General features: G+C 32.7%; 2 protein-coding genes and 2 long non-coding RNA genes across 10 annotated transcripts; 2 read left to right on the forward strand and 2 right to left on the reverse strand.

The window, feature by feature from the left end:
* Positions 1–748: 748 nt before the first annotated feature.
* LOC143894874 (THAP domain-containing protein 2-like) lies at positions 749–5084 on the reverse strand. Of its 6 annotated transcripts, none has more exons than XM_077401547.1 (5): positions 4916–5084; positions 4776–4817; positions 4531–4693; positions 3915–4116; positions 750–1092 (listed from the first exon to the last, which is right to left on the reverse strand). In XM_077401547.1, the coding sequence occupies exons 3-5, from the start codon at positions 4681–4683 to the stop codon at positions 1043–1045; spliced, it is 405 nt and encodes a 134-aa protein (XP_077257673.1). In that variant the 5' UTR covers positions 4684–4693; positions 4776–4817; positions 4916–5084; the 3' UTR covers positions 750–1042. The 6 variants fall into 6 exon arrangements, with proteins under 6 accessions (XP_077257669.1, XP_077257673.1, XP_077257674.1 ...); XM_077401548.1 differs by lacking the exon at positions 4916–5084 and adding an exon at positions 4889–4908; XM_077401546.1 differs by lacking the exon at positions 4916–5084 and adding an exon at positions 4889–4907 and having other exon boundaries at positions 751–1092; positions 4771–4817.
* Positions 1257–3518, reverse strand: LOC143894877 (uncharacterized). The gene is made up of 2 exons (XR_013256195.1): positions 2405–3518; positions 1257–2338 (listed from the first exon to the last, which is right to left on the reverse strand). It is a non-coding gene; the product is annotated as an uncharacterized LOC143894877 (long non-coding RNA).
* A 230-nt stretch (positions 5085–5314) lies between the features above and the next one.
* Positions 5315–6443, forward strand: LOC143894875 (uncharacterized). Its single transcript, XR_013256194.1, has 3 exons — positions 5315–5483; positions 5638–5718; positions 5798–6443. It is a non-coding gene; the product is annotated as an uncharacterized LOC143894875 (long non-coding RNA).
* Positions 6301–8462, forward strand: LOC143894873 (uncharacterized). Of its 2 annotated transcripts, XM_077401540.1 has the most exons (6): positions 6301–6443; positions 6557–6707; positions 6788–7129; positions 7230–7425; positions 7538–8061; positions 8131–8462. In XM_077401540.1, exons 1-6 carry the CDS (start codon positions 6435–6437, stop codon positions 8328–8330), a joined length of 1422 nt encoding a protein of 473 aa, XP_077257666.1. In that variant the 5' UTR covers positions 6301–6434; the 3' UTR covers positions 8331–8462. The 2 variants fall into 2 exon arrangements, with proteins under 2 accessions (XP_077257666.1, XP_077257667.1); XM_077401541.1 differs by lacking the exon at positions 6557–6707 and having other exon boundaries at positions 6310–6443.
* The last annotated feature ends 8319 nt before the right edge of the window (positions 8463–16781 follow it).

Here is a 16781-nt window from a genome sequence, read left to right on the forward strand (position 1 = left end):
TTTTTTGCGCCAAAATGACTATATTGTTTTTGAGCTCAATAATTATATATATTTTGTATACATTTTACAATTCTATTTACACAATAAGTTACGAAAATTTTGAAATAAAATGATACAAAATACACAGAAGTATTATTTTCATTTCTTCTACTTTAAGAAATTCTTGGATTATAATTAAAATTGCGCAAAAATCTTTTTTGATTATATATACTCATATACATTTTTTAATTATATATGTACATTTCAATTGTAGCGCCGGTACATCTGACAATATGGCGACGTACCACGTGACTTGAGGACAACTACATCAAAGGTGCCGACACTCAGTGTCGCTACTGGGTATGGTTATACTGTGGTAATGCTTAGGGATCCTCTAGAGAGGGATCGGACTAACCGTCGCCATTTTGTTTCAAAACCGGAAGTAGTATATTCAGCGGCAAAACTCAAACGTGTTTCAATGCAAATGTGTATATTTTATATAATTAGACATGACAGACGCGCGCTACGCGCGTGTTATTTAGCTTTAATTATACAATTTCTATTACATTATACTATTAACGAATTAATACACAAACTGTCAAAATAAGTAATGATAGATGTTTACGAAATAAGTGCAATAAAAAAGCAATCAGCATCGCGGAAAAATGTCAACAATGAAACCTTACATGACTTTTTTATGAGTGAATTATTCTTATACAATGAGAAAAATGAAATATTTCATATTTAAATACTGAAAATGTACAGTAATTCTTACAGTTATAGTTTATTTACAAATAATAAAATATAAACAAATTCTTTCAGTGGTAATTGATGCGCAAGAGTTCCTTTCGTAAAAAATATTTATTGATTCGTAAAAAATATATATTGATGACAAAAAACAGATGTAACTTAAAAAAATAAATATATAAATGCAAAAATGTTCAAAAATGTGTATATAAAGTGTTTGAAAATTGCTGAATCGTGTAAAATTAATTTGTGTATAATAATAAATGTATAAAAAAAATGTTGTAAAACTTGATCAGTCACATTTTCGATTTATATTTTAAATTTTTTTTTCAATACTAGATGTATATTGGCAGCAGACGATTGCATCTGAAACAAAATAAATCCATGTTAATTTATTTTCTACTTTTCCAAACAAATGTAGCGTAATATAAATGACTTATAATGCATACATTTTTTGAAAGAATGTATCCTAAAACTGCCAATTATTGTATTTCTACGAAAACAGTATAAAAAAAGAACGAAACCAAATAAAAGCAAAGAATAAAATATATTTTATTTGACATATTCATGCATTGCTACACTTTTACTGGCACAAGTTGCACTCTTATTCGATTTAATTTCGTTGAACGAGACTTCAGTTTAAACGCATGATAACGAAGAATAATTTTTTTTTCAGATTGTGGCATTTGGGTAATGAAATGCAATTTCTTCGTATTTAGTGACAAAAAAACTTTTCAAATTAATTTTATGCAAATGCACTTGCTCATAGAACATTCGGAAAATTCTTTCCATTTGGATAAAAAATTTAAATGTTTCAATGTTTACAAAAAAGTAGCATTTTCGTTTTTTGGTTTTGATTCTGCTTAATAAAGTATAAGAGTCATTAATAATTGCATTCGATTTGGTAGCATTATACATACATCGCAAACCTTTTGATTTTTATAAATATTTGCTACGATATATCCAGCTATATGATATAAAACATTTTAATTTCATCAATCACAGGTTTTAAATTTGCACCTTTTACAGAATCGCCCGTAAGATCGTATCTCACACTACTTGTTTCCACCTTGCACCAAGCCCAGCTAACATTACAACTAATGCATGAGTAGCCGTTGCAGTATGATCGTGCCCGACTAGAGTTACATTGCCAACGTACATATTCGTTGATGTATCGTAAAACCTTCCTGGTGTAATACTCATTTCGTCGAGAACTATCATACAATCTTTGTACAAATCTTTTTCAAAGCACCCAGCAAACGAAAAAAGATTGAAAAGAATTAAAACAGGATTGCCAGGAATTCAATTAAGGACTTTCCGAATTCCATTCTGTCCAAAAAAGGGATTGAAATAGTTTCAATATCATGGAATTCCTTATTTTGGAAAGAATTTGTCTTTTTTGAATCCCATCCAATTCCAACACAAAAATATTATACCACTGAATGCCAGGTTAGGGATTGGAAAGTTTCGTGATGAATTCCATTGAATACCATTGATTCCGTTAACGAAATGAGTACCACTGAATGCCAGGTTAGGGATTGGAAAGTTTCTTGATGAACTCCATTGAATACCATTGATTCCGTTAACGAAATGAATACCATTGAACGCCAAACTAGGAATTAAAAATTTCCGTATTGAATTCCATTGAATTTCGTCTATTCTGACAATAAATGAATACCATTGAATGCCAGGATAGGGATTAAAAAGTGTCCGTGTTGAACTCTGTGGCGGTACGCGCCAATAATAGTACACGCTCGCGCGGTATCTGCATTACCGGCAATTCGCGTCGACGACGCTAGGCGTCGCATCGCCGTGGCATCTTCTCGAGTTCAAAGTTTCGTCTCGACCGCTATGTAAAGGGACCCCCTACGGTGCCTGACAGATCTTACAAATCTCATTTTCGGGCTAATTGCCCGTCGGCAGTAGTGCGTGTAATGCCCTTAGGCATACACAAAAGCTTACCGACGAACAACGGCGCTTGGTCGCCCAACGGAAGCGCGAGACGTTTCGTAAACCATCTAATGCCATGCAATTCCATAACCTTTACGGATTCCATAGGAGTGGATGGAATTTAAAATTTCTTTTTTGGATTCCATGGGATTGGACCATCTCATTTCGAATCCCATCTAATTTCATCTAATTCCGCCAAAAAAGGGATTCAAAGGTATTAAAAAATTTTAATACCTTTTAATCCTTTTGCGTTTGCTGGGCAAGCAATTTTAATTTTTAAAAATTCGAATACTTCTGTAATTACCTCACCACTAAAAAATTTTATATTTTCCAATTTTTTTGTTAGTACTCTAATACAAGGGAAAAGAAGTTTTTGCCGTAATATTTCTTCATAACCTGCTGTACCACATGTAAATCTTAATTTGTAAGCATTTATCAAAGTTTCGTTGCACCAACGAGGCATTCTTTTATATTCTCGAGTTAATAATTTAATTTGATCTTCATTTAGAATGCAAGATAAACTTTTCTTTAATTTGTTTGAACGTACTTCCTGTTGTAATTTTTTATTCCGTTTATTGGCTGCAATAAGACTCTTTTTCAAAGCTATCCTAGATTTTTCCGATTTGTTATATAATTTTTGTAATCTATTAAATCGTTGTTCAAGTGTTTCTTCGAGGCGTTTTTTCCTTCAGTTTCCTGAATTTCTCCCAAATTGTTGTGAACATTACTTGCACATAAATTTTTTGAAATAGAAAACTGACATTTGGTCGCAGAAAAAAATTAAATACTGGTTTAAAAAAAAAGCCCTATTAAAAATTATAAATATTTATTTTTAGCTTAAAAGTTCGAATTTTCGACTAATTTATGATAAAAATGATAATTTAAGTATTGTATTTCATTATTTATACAAAAAACGATATATTTATTATATTTAAAATAGTTCTATACACACTTTAGATTTTCTTCATAATTTTCAAATAATTATTATTATTACAAACATTTTTTAAGGTTTCTTTTTTAATTAAGGGAAAAGTAGTATAGTATACTCTGATATTATGTCATATAATTAAAACAAGTTATATAGTTTCAATGTCGGTTAATAATTGAAAAAAGTATACAAAATTCAAGTATTATAAACATTAAAAAATTAAAAATTTTAACATAATTCTTTACTTTCTTAAAAAATGTTTTTATATTATCACTAATAAATACTGTAATGTAATGTAATGAGATCTTACCATTATTTATGGATCTTTCTTGTGCTTCTTGCGATGTATTATTAAAATTTTCATGTTCATTTTCAGGAATATTCTTTGGTTCATCTTCTTCTTGTACAGATGTGTGTATCAGACGATCACCAAAAAGAGTTGGAACTGCTGTACATGTTAAGCGGCGTTTACCTCCCCGTGTTTTTTCCCACATCTCGTCTGAGAAATAAATCTGACAAAAATATTGAGTAATTTAATTAGAAAAAATAAGAAAAAACAAAATATAGATTATTTTTGTGTATTAAAACTTTATTTTCGTTAATTATATTTAGTCCTAAAAATAATAAGTAATAGTAAAATTAATAGTAAAAATGATAAGTAATAGTTAATACTTATAGTAATTCTTTTTTATAAAAAATGCAAAGAACATTAACTTTTAAATAAGCAAAAATGATTTTAAAACTTTTTCTTATCATTAATATTCATTTCTACCAATGCAGATTAACTTTGATTTTGGCTTAACTTTTATCTTTCTCTAATTTCAAGAACTAGAAAAAGATAAAAAGTAAGTTAAACCGTGATTAAAGTTAATCTATATTGGTAGAAATGGACATAAGTCAAATAAACATATTATGTTTGTACTTACTAAACACAATGTCGAACTCACTCCAGGAACCCAGTCTGCACGGTTAACATTAACAATCCATACTTTTCTTCTTTTCTCTACTCGTGGGAATCTACACATTTGGAAGCCTTTGCTCGATGAGTTCGTACAATAATCTGCACTGCAACCCGTCATATTTCTTTTTCTGTAAATAAAATTTACGGATTTATATAAAATTATATATGTTATGTGGAAAATGGCAGGCAGCTTTCTAAATCGTACACCACCGTTCTTTCGTCAGGCGCGTAGATGAGAATAGCCTGATAGTCCTACAGAAACAGAGCAACGTTTCACGTGAAATAATCATAGACGAGGCAAGGGCACCGTAAAGTTCCTTAACTAATTATCGTTTCGCTGGCGTACTAACCTACACGACTAACTTGTCCTCGTCTTTCTCCGATCGTTGACGCCAATAAAGGAGAACGCTGCGTCGTAGGTTGACGACGACGACGACGACGACGACGACGATAACGATGACAACGACGACGACGACAGGGTATACCGTGACGACGCGGTTTTCTGTTACTCGCTCTCCTCTCCTCGTTTCGTTGCAATTTACGGTCACGCACACGCGTGTGTGTATGGCTCTATCTCTCTTATTCGCTCGCTCTTTCTCTCTCTGTTTCCGGTTTTGAAACAAATTGTCGCCGACCAATAGAAAACGATACCTACTTAGTCCGATCCCTCTCTGGAGGATCCCTAGTAATGCTATTTGGTGTGAGACTACCGTGTCTCTTAACTACTCATTAATATTGCATTTTTATAATACAAACTTCCAATTTAGGAAATGTAAAATGTAAAATAATTTATGTATTAATAATCTATGATGTTATAATATATTAATATATTAATAATTTATAATATAATGATATATTAATGTATTTTAAATGTAAAATATGACATTTGCAAAATGATAGTCTTGTTTGCAAGTGAGGGTAAGTAACGGCGATTGATTCTTTAATAAAAATGATTTCCTGTTTTTCAAATACTGTGAAAACTGCATAAAAGAAAATATACTTATTTTATTATTTTAAGGCAGTAAAAAAGTACTTTTATATAAAAAATGCTTTATTGGTTTGTCAATTTCAGTGTGCGGATCTGACATTGGAGTCGTCATTATTGTATCAGCTTCTTCCATTGCTGTAAGCGGTTGTCCATCTTCCGAAATAGGTAATTGAATACATGAGACATTTGTATACAAAAACGAAATATAAAATATATAATTAAATGACTAATGTGTCTATAATAGATATGCTCGAGATGTTGACTTGCCTTGGAGTATTCAGACTTTTACTTGATACATCAGCTGAATCCTTAATGTATGATGGTTACTGACTTTTATCGGAACGGGAGACTTTTAACAGGCGTAGGCTATCACAATGTACAGAGTTGATAACAGAGCTCACTATAAATGTGAAGACGATTATGCTCACGATTGCTAGGCTAGCGGAGTATCGGCTGAACGCACCCAATGTAGGACACGTAGATATCGAATTCGAGGTATTAATACATGTAGACACCGAAAACTACGAAGCGCACTATGTGGACCTCGTCAATCTCGTCATCGGCAACCTGGGACACCTAGACATTGAATTCAAGCTTGATTCATAAGGATGCAGTCCCATGCACAGCGAAAAATCGGAAACGGCAAAAGGGGAATGGACGCGCGTGCATACTGTGCAGAATTACAATCTTGTATCTACGTGATTTACGTCAGATTGTAAACATAACCTTAGACGCTGCGCACAAGCTAAAAGATTCACATCGTTTTGAAAAGAATAAAGAACAAGAGTGCAATATACCTAAATGCAGGTCCATGCACGTTAAACCTAAAAAAAGAAGGCATAAGTTAAAAGTACGAGCGAGCAAATTGATAGCGATTAAAAATGTCAGAAGTAAGTAATTTTAAGAATATTTGTCTGTATTAATGAAAAATTGTATAATATAGATAATTTTAATACGAACGTGTTTATTTAATAAGAAAGCAATATTTAAATTTTTCTTTTAGCAAATAGTGAATAATCCGATAAAATGTGGCTATTGTGGATATATTATGAATGGTTTTTTGAACAATTTATTAAAACACAGTTGTTACCAAGCAATATATAATAGTGAATTGCATGAATTTTGTATGGATAAGACTGGAATGTTAGTAATAGGTAAATATTGTTTGTTGTAAATAGTGTAACGCTGTATTTGTACCCCAAACATTTTATAATGATTATCACATTGTTTGCAGTTAATAAACAAGAAATATCAGTAGGAAATGACAGTTCCAGTAAATGCATAAATAAAGAACTTGATGGAAATGAATTAAATGAAGCAGATGATGTGGAAAATAGTGAATTTTCTGATAATGAATATGATGATTATGATGACATGATGAAAAATGATCCATCAGGGAAAAAGCTTGGTAAAGCTGTGGAAGTATACGGTCCTTTTGCTTCTGGCAAGTACGATGAAAGTCTGATTGGCCAGGTGCAACTTAAGCCTGCGCTTTATGACTCAAGACTTCCTGCCAAGCAGAGAGCAAAGAAAGTAAAAGCTGATTTATGGAAATTAATAAGTAATAGTTTTGGAGGTAGTGTATTTTAAAATATATGTATTATTTTATGTATTAAGATGTATCATATTAAAACATAAAATACAGATATTTTAAAATATATTTTCTTATTTTCCAGGAGGTGATTTTACACCTGTAAATGCTTCTAGGCGCTGGGCATATCTAAGAGGATGTTATTGTAAAGCTCGAAATAAACTAATGAAACAGAAGGCAGCTTTTGAAAGAAGTGGAGCTGCAGCTAATGATGATTTAAAGTCATCTTTTAGATATTATGAGACAATGAGTTTTTTGAATGAACCTTTAACATACAAGTCGTACGTATATGTATATATCTACACACGCACGCGTACATGTAACATTTATTCCAAAACATTTTATTTTAAATATGAGTTTAAACAATATCTTTTTAAACTTTTTGTTTTTTAGAACAATATCATCATTGAAATTAAAGAGAAAGAATGCAAACCGTACATCAAATAAAGAAAATATGGAATTCAATTCACAACAGACACTTGTTCACGACAGTATTTCTAAAGAGAGATTTTTTCGACCAATTTCAGCATTAAGTAATATCTCAGATACAATAAATACTGTTGCTTCAGGATCTTCCAGTAACGATAGCAGGCGATCGTGTGTTTCTCCAATATCACAGTCTGCAATCATGCCAGAAGTTTCTCCATCTCCATCTCGATCTATAATCTCCACTGTTTCATCACAAGCACGATCGAATACGTCAACACCACATGGTATTACTCAAATGCAATTCTCTCCGAGTGAAAAATCTTGTACAGGAGCACAATCCCAATTACAAAGTGTGTTTCAACAAAAGCCTGCAGACAATGTATTAATACAACGAGAGGTACAAAGTGCTTGTAGAACATTATTTCCATCATCTTCAAATAATCGTACTCAAAATCTACCTTTACAAGGGCAATCAAGTAGTTCCAATAGTAAGTACCTTTATTTTGTAACATACTCTAAACTTGTATTATTTGTAATAAAACATTGTTTATTAACAGAGAAAAGAACTGCCGATGTAGAAAAGGAAATAATGAAACATATAAAAACAGAGCCCAAAAAGATGGATGAAATAGATAGTTTTGCAATGAGGTTAGCTGCTGGAATGAGACGACTTTCTTATAAAGCTAGAGCAAGAGTAGAAATAGATTTTTTGACTCGCTTACAAGAAGAAGAAGATTTACAAGATATTGATGCCTAATTCCTTTATTTTAAAAACCATCAGTAATATTATTAATAAATAATTTAATGCCAAAATTAAATGCCAAACTAAGTGGAGATAGGCTAAATAAATAGAAAGCTATAACTATAAGATTTTTTGTTGTATTACAAACTAATTTAAGTTTAATGTTACAAATACATATATGGTTATTGAATATTATATTAAAATGCACTTTATTATGTAATAAGCACATATTTAAACTTAAGTATGACAAACATGTATTTGTTATAACGTACAATTTATTCATGTTACAATTATTAAAAAATTTAAATAAACTGTTCTTTGTATAAATTAAGCTTAAAAATTATTTTGCAATGCTCTCTCCCATTGTTGTTCAATAACACCAGTTGTATTAAAATGTTGCTTAAATGCATCTCTTATCCCAGTAGCATTATTTATATTTACATATTGAACATGCAGATCATGAAGTGCATGTGCAGGTGCATCTCTTTCTGCTGGAAGAAGTTGCGAATATTGCCTATTTTGAAGTGATCGAGTTATATCTTTAGCCATTAGAAAATTATGCAAGCATACTGTTGCTTGAACAACTTTAACAGAAGTAGTAACTGAGGTTTCCATGGGTTTACGATAAACTCTCCACCGTGCTGCTAACACTCCAAAAGAACATTCAACACTTCTTCTGGCTCTACAATGTCTGTAGTTGTACACTTTTTCAGAAAGATCTAAATCATTTCTTCTAGAATATGGTCTCATCATGTAGTTAGTAAGAGCGAATGCTTCATCTCCAACTAGCACATAAGGTAAATTTGGACCATTTTCTTCTAATTGTCTTGAGGGAGGCAAACTGACTTCATTATTGTTTAGACTGATACCAAGATCGCTGTGCATAAAAATTCCTCCATCACTACGTCTTCCTTCTGCTCCTATGTCTACTACAGTAAATAATCCATTTGCATCTGTTATGGCAAGCAATACAATACTGTGTTGACCTTTATAATTATAATAGGTAGAACCACTCTTATATGGTGCCTGTAAATAAAATTTTTGTTTATTTTTTTCATAATAATTTGTTATACAGTATATGTATAGTTGGTCATTTTTAAATTCATAAATACCTGTAAAACAACGTGTTTACCGTCTATAGACCCAATGCAATTAGGAAAGTCCCACAAATCTTCATAATCACATGCTTTCTGATACCACAACTGTTCTGTTGGTTCTGGAAAAACTATTTCAGCCAGGACATCCCAAATAACTTGACAAGTTTCTGATATAATTTTAGATATTGTATTTGGTGCTACTCGAAAAGCATAACTAAGAGACTGAAAGCTATCACCTGTAGCTAAATAGCGAATGCAGATTTCAAAACGAGTTCTAGATGGTATGGGAGTCCTCACCACAGTCTGTTTTGTAATGTGTGGTTCAATAAGAGTAAATAATTTATTTAAACTTTGCAAATGCATACGGAAAAAATCAAAATATTTTTCTTCATCACGATGCATCATTTCAATACTTACGTTATCGCTAAACCCTTGTAATAATCTCATTTCTTCTGTAAATATGGGTCTTACCCAGAATCTTCGTTTAACAAGTTCTTTCTTTTTAGTAAAAGATAAAGGCAGTACATCTTGTTAATGTGTTCATAATTTATTTCAGATTGCCAAGGTGTTTGTGGCATTTGTTGCAACTGTCTGCATTTTTGCAGTATTAGCATCAAATAAACTTTTGATCTCATTATGAATTATTCACGTACCTAAACATGGTAATTGACACTATTATTACAGAATATTTATAGAATAAATAAAAATTTTTTTAACTTAAATTTTTAATCAATATAATTTTGCGTACCTTTCCGTTTCTATTTTTCGATTTCTAGCGTCCCATGGAGCAGCTTTTTCAACAAGGAATGGTACTCTAACCTCTTTCTTTAACCAATTTTTCTTCATAGAACCAAAAAATTAGTAATTTCGAGTGTAGTTGTTATACAAATGTTTAATAATATTTATTTTCTTTATATAAATAATACATTTTATTACTTTTTACTTTTAAATAGTATTTCCGATTTTAACAAGTTCTGATTTTTCTTCAATTTTCCTATTTTTTAGCGTGCATGGGATGCCTGAAGTTGAAAAAAAGTAACGGAATAAGCAGACGACGCGTTGTGCAGCTGCGCATGCTCTATTTCCATTTTGCGGTTCCCTTTTTGTCGTTCCGATTTTTCGCTGTGCATGGGACTGCACCCCTAAGAGTGGAGACCTCTGTCGGCCGGTCGGGAATTACGGATTCGTTTTTCCCAAAGTTTAGCTTAATTAATTAACGAATCTCATTTTACTTATGCTCGTTTTAATCAGTAAGATCAGCCGCAAGCTGGTACAGAGCCGGATTTTGGAAAAATGATCGAAATAAAATTTATAATAAATGTGGGGAAACGTGCAGCTAGACACGGGTCAGGTTGGGTCAGCTGCAAGTCCGTATTTTATTATAATAAATTTTTAAGAGTCAAAATGCAAAATCCGGTTCTGTACCAGCTTGCGGCTGATCTTACTGATTAAAACGAGCCTAATTTTAATGAGATTCATTACGTAATTAGGCTAACAAACGATTCTCACTAGTAAGAGCAGCTTATGGGGAATTTCCGTGGTAACATACTGACAAGGGCTGTGTTTAGAGGTGCCAATGGTGCTGTTTGCCCGCTGCCTGCGCGCCTGGTGGGGACACGCACACAACTGACGGAGCCGTGTACGTGTGCGCTGGGCGCTCGGCGGCGACTCGGCGCGGCTCGGCCAGTTTCGGGCGGGTAGAAGAGCGCATACATAAACATAGCCATAGCCATGGCCCATATGTATGTCGTACATTGAACCTATTTTTGCCGTCAATAAAACGTCAGAAATGACGTCTTTGGGATGTGACTTAGGACCGTGTAAAATACGTCATTTTTACGTTAAATTCTAGGAATAAATGACGTAACATACGTCATAAAATGACGTAAAAATCACGTCATTATGACGACTGTCTGCTACCTGGTTTATAGCAAAAATATTTCAGAAATCATCCAAACTATTACGACTACAGCCAATTTTTGAAATTAACAAAAGAAATATGTTATAATAAAATCAAAATCGATATAAATAATGTTATTACAAAAAAAAAAACAGATATAAAACTTAATTTATAACCACGGATTAAATACACATATATACATATATGTATATATTTAATGAAATAATAATATATATATTTCTTCCACATTTTTTACACAATTTAAAATAGAAAAAGTTGTTTGATTTTGCCAATTTAAGGGAAACATTCTATAGGAATGTCGTACTTAAAAGTACAATTTTGTGCAAAATTATGTACAGCTGTTTAAAAAAACAACGTTTTAAAGAACTGTCATTCAAAACCCGTTTTTATCTTGAAAAACTAACATGAAATACGTACATTACGTCCGTATACATTCAACGTACGTTGAATACCTCGTCAAATAATAATTATTTTCCTCTTTACCAATGACTATTTTAAACATTTTGTACAATATATTGTAATACAGGCCGTAGAGCTGTGTTCCAAAATTGACTGCCAGTGCTGAAAATCTGTAATACATGTGACGTGACCTTTATGCCCGGTGTCCACGATGCAAGAACTTGGTCCAAGTTTTTTTGGTTTAAGCCAATCAACTTGCAGCTCTTACGGAAAAGCAGCAGTTTCATTGGCTTTAAACCGAAACTTGGACCAAGTTCTTGCATCGTGGACACCGGGCATTACTCCTGTCGACCCTTAAGGTGCCTTTTCATGCTGACGCTCGACGCTCATTTCAGCGGCAAGAAGGTCGCATGACCACACGTGACGTCGGCGTCAATTGAAATTCATGAAAAGGAAAACAGCGTCAAAATTTCGGCGTCTTCGCGCTGCTTTGGCTTGACGCTAAAGCTGAGAAAATCCAGCTTTCTTTGCTTGACGCTAGCGTCAGCGCGAAATCACGTGATTTCGCGATACGCTGAAAACGAGCGTCCCATGAATTCGCACCTTTAAGGTGCCGTGCAAGATGCAATATGCCTGCCATCGAAAAGGTACAGCATCGAGAACGTGGACTCATTTGTATCTTTCGGGTATTTCCCGCCATCAGTCAATGTGACAGCCACGTGTTCTTCCCACGTGGTAGGTATGTATTCAAATTTTATAATTATTAAATTAAATGTGCCAGTTAAATATTAATTAGTAATAATTAGTAATAATTCTATTAATATTTACATAATTAAATAATCAAATCATATATTATACAACTAAATATTTAAAGATATATATTTTTATTATTATTATACTCATACTCCAGGATATAATTTTTTTTTGTAAAATAACATGGTTTTTGCACATATTTTAATGGTACCAACGCATATATAATTAATATTTTACGGTACAAAAATATTTCTTTTTATATAAAGTGAAATCTATAATAATATATGGGAAGTTTGCACAGAGGATTTAAAATGTGAAATGTAAACATATATCATTGCCAAAAGATATTGTTTATGTTATAGACAAAAAAATTAACCAACGCTTGAATTATAATAATGGTAAGCGAGTTGAAAAGATATTTGTCTACACGGTTAAACGAAAAGTTAAATGATCATGAGCATATTCTGATATAAAAGAGCTCAGAGAGAACGAAAAGTTACATTAACGGACGTCGATCGTCAGGAAGTACATTTGTTTCACGATGCTGAACTATACACGTTCGTCCCGTTCTTGCTGTCGGGTAAGATATAACAAAGTATCATATACAACTATTCAAATCCAATTAGCTTTTAATTCACATATGTTCATCATATATTGTCAGTTTGTGCATAAAATCTATCAACAAACGCAAAACATCCGTCTATTTTACGTGTCCTAACTTATATAAAACATAATTTTTTTTTTAGCGCTCAACGCAAACATCTCAGAAAGCAATTTTCAGTGCGGAATATTTGTTCGATTTTCAACCCAAACTACTGTAGTACACCAGAGACCCTCTCCAAACTACACAATTAACTGCTGCACTAGTATATGTCAGCCTTATCTATTGACTAGTCTCTATTGTTTCTTACAAAACGTCACGTTTCGACGATCTTGACCTATCAGAATGTGAACGTTACAGAAGAAGTCTCGAGGAATCATATCAAATCTAAACAGTGGTTCGAGATTTATTTCAATGAGCATGGTGTACAGTATATACTCGTGCCCTGCAAAATCTGACAAGGTGATCAGAAGTATTATGAAAGATATTATTGCTAATTAATTCAACATAGGTGGTGATAAGATAGCTAAACTGGCAAATGGGAAGAATTTCCCATTCGGTTCTACCACTTTTACCGAAAGGGAAGAGACACCGATAGGCGTTTGCACAACCAAGCACAATATGCATACGCTATATGGAGTTTTACGACAGGAACAAGAATTTCAAGTTCCAAATTATATCGTTAGCGATGGCAAAGCATTTTGCTGAACAAAGAAGTACGCGTATACGTATTGAGAAAAATAGAGAGAACTGCGAATATTCGGAAAAATTTGACTCCTTCTTGAACGGGATGCAAGTAGTAGTACGTATACATGTTTACTTTTTTTATATTTTATAAATTTTCATCATTCCTGTTTTGTTTTTTACTAATAAACATAAAAATCAGGATCGAGAATTTTATATTTATGAAAAAGCACAACATAGCGCAACGACAGAATCATAAAATATAAATATTTATCATGTTTTAATATAATAATTCTTTTATTGGAATTAGTATATTGCTTCATTATTTCAACTTTTCTGCTCAAACTTAACTTTTTCTATGTAAATCTTGTAGAACGAATATTTGATGTATACTATGGAAGTAATGGATGATAAATTAAGAATGTCCACTACGATGGGTGTGCAACTACCACGTATTCGATGGAAACAATCTGGGTCACCTGTATTACGGAAACAATGCTGCTTAATCTAACTAACATCAGATCTCCACAAACTATAGCACAGAACGAGTATCATTCCTGGGCTACTATATCAGAGGACCATGCATTTAATCAAATTCCCAAAAATATACATTATTCAATGTGATAGCTGTATATAAATTATCTGCTTAACTCTTTATGTCAAATCTTTTTGTATTTGCAGAATTTACTGTTATTAAGTAGTGATATATATTATTAAATAGCATTTGATAAAATAGGTACTGTTTTCTTAACTCTGATGCTGTCACAATTAAAAAATGTACAATTTTTAGGAAAGAGAAAGAACAAATTTTTTTTGAATTGTAAGATAACTAAAACAGTTATACAATTACAATATTTTGTTTATAATAAAACTGATACTGTTTCTTGAAGAGGTTTGCTGTGATTTACCTGTCAATTCGCTTATGAACACGACTAATAAGAAAAAAAGAAGAAAGGCGACATTTTAATACATATCCTAGATCTTAGCCGGACTGGCTCTATAATGATATGTATATTGAGTAGTATAATTATATTAAATTAAATATGACATTTAAATATATACTTAGCAATAATTTTAGAAATATTTAAATAAATAAATCAAACCATATATATATATATATATATATATATATATGCTGCTTGTCATACTTTTCCTTACAAAGTACGTTCGAAATCCTCTGCGCGCAAACTTTCTATTAGATCCTGCTGTAATAATTTATATAAAAAGTATTTTTGTACCGTAAAAGATTTAATCACATATTATTATCACTAAAATAAAACATATATTTTAAAAAAGATAAATTTATATTCTGAGTAATAATAAGAATAAATCTTTAAGAAAGTTTGCGCGCAGAGGATTTCACGTACTTTGAAAGGAAGGGTATATATGACAAGCAGCATATTCTTACAGCGAGATATAAACATCACTGCCAGGATATTGTTTACGTTATAGAGGAAAGAATTATTAACCAACGTTCGAATCGTATTACATATCGTACTGGCGATTCGTTTCCTGAGGTAAGAGGGGAACATAGAAGCGTCATAGGTACACAGGAAACGAATCGTTGCCCGCCAGAGTGTACGTACATCTGTAATGACAAAAGCGGATTGAAACGATCGACATTCGACATTCTCTATACGATGGTTAATTGTGACGTTCTGATATAAAGGAGCTCAGAAAAGAAAGAAGAGTAATAATAAGTACAGAGTATATTAGCAAACGTGTCAAGAAGTACATTATTGTTTCAACGATGCTGAACTACACGTTCATCCCGTTCTTACTAGGTAAGTTAACAAAGTACAGCTATTCGAATCTAACTTCGCGTGTTCATTATCATAGCAACCGCAAGATCCGGTCTTGACAGTTGTCGTGGTGCATAAAACTCTCAAACAACGCAAGAATCCGTCTATTTACGTGTCCTTAATTATTATAAAACATAATTTTGTTTTGTAGCGCTCAAACGCAAACTCTCAGGAAAGCAATTTCCGTGCGGAATATTGGTCGATTTAACCAAACTACTGTAGTACACCAGAGGACCCTCGCCAAAACTACACAATTAATGCTGCACTAGTATATGTCAGCCTTATCTATTGACGAGTCTTATTGTTTCTACAAAACGTAACGTGTTCGACAATCTTGACCCTATCAGAATGTGGACGACAGAAGAGTCTCGAGCGGAACATACAAATCTGAAAGCAGTGGTTCGAGATTTATTCAATGAGCATGGGTACAGGATATACTCGTGCCTGCAAAAACGACAGGGGATCAGAAAGATATGAAGAATTGCTAATATTCAACATAGGTGTGTAATAGATAGTAAACTGGCACAATGGGGCAGATTGTCCATTCGGTTCCTACATTTTACCGAAAAGGGAAGAGAACCGATAGGCGTTGCACATACCACGCACAATAGCATACGCTATATGGAGTTACGACCAAGAACAAGGAATTTAAGTCCAACAAATTATATCGTTAAGCGATGGCAAAGCATTTTGCGGACCAACGAAGTACGCGTATACGTATTGAGAAAAATAGAGAAACTGGAACATTCGAGAAAATTTGACTCCTTCTGAACGGGACTGCAAGTAGTACCGTATACATGTTTACTTTGTTTTATTATTTTAATCTGTTCATAATTGCCTGTTGTTTTTACTAATAAACAAAAAAAATTAGGATCGAGAATTTATATTAGTGAAAAGCACAACATAGCGCAACAACAGAATCAAAAATATAAAGATATTATCATGTTTATATATATAATCGTTGATTGGAAATAGTATATTGCTGTCATTATTTACCACGTTCGGACTCAACTTTACATCTTTTTCATATGATAATCTTGTAGAACGCAATTTGATGTATTATATGGAAGGAATGGATGATAAATAAGAATGTCCACTAGAGGGGGTGCACAATAACACGTATTCGATGGAAAACAATCGGGTCCCCTGTATTTACGGAACAATGCGATGCTCTAATCTAACTAATCATCAGATCTCCACAAACTATAG

This window comes from Temnothorax americanus, unplaced genomic scaffold, assembly GCF_048541705.1.
Source record: "Temnothorax americanus isolate GAGA-0224 unplaced genomic scaffold, ASM4854170v1 Scaffold146, whole genome shotgun sequence".
NCBI classification, from domain to species: domain Eukaryota; kingdom Metazoa; phylum Arthropoda; class Insecta; order Hymenoptera; family Formicidae; genus Temnothorax; species Temnothorax americanus.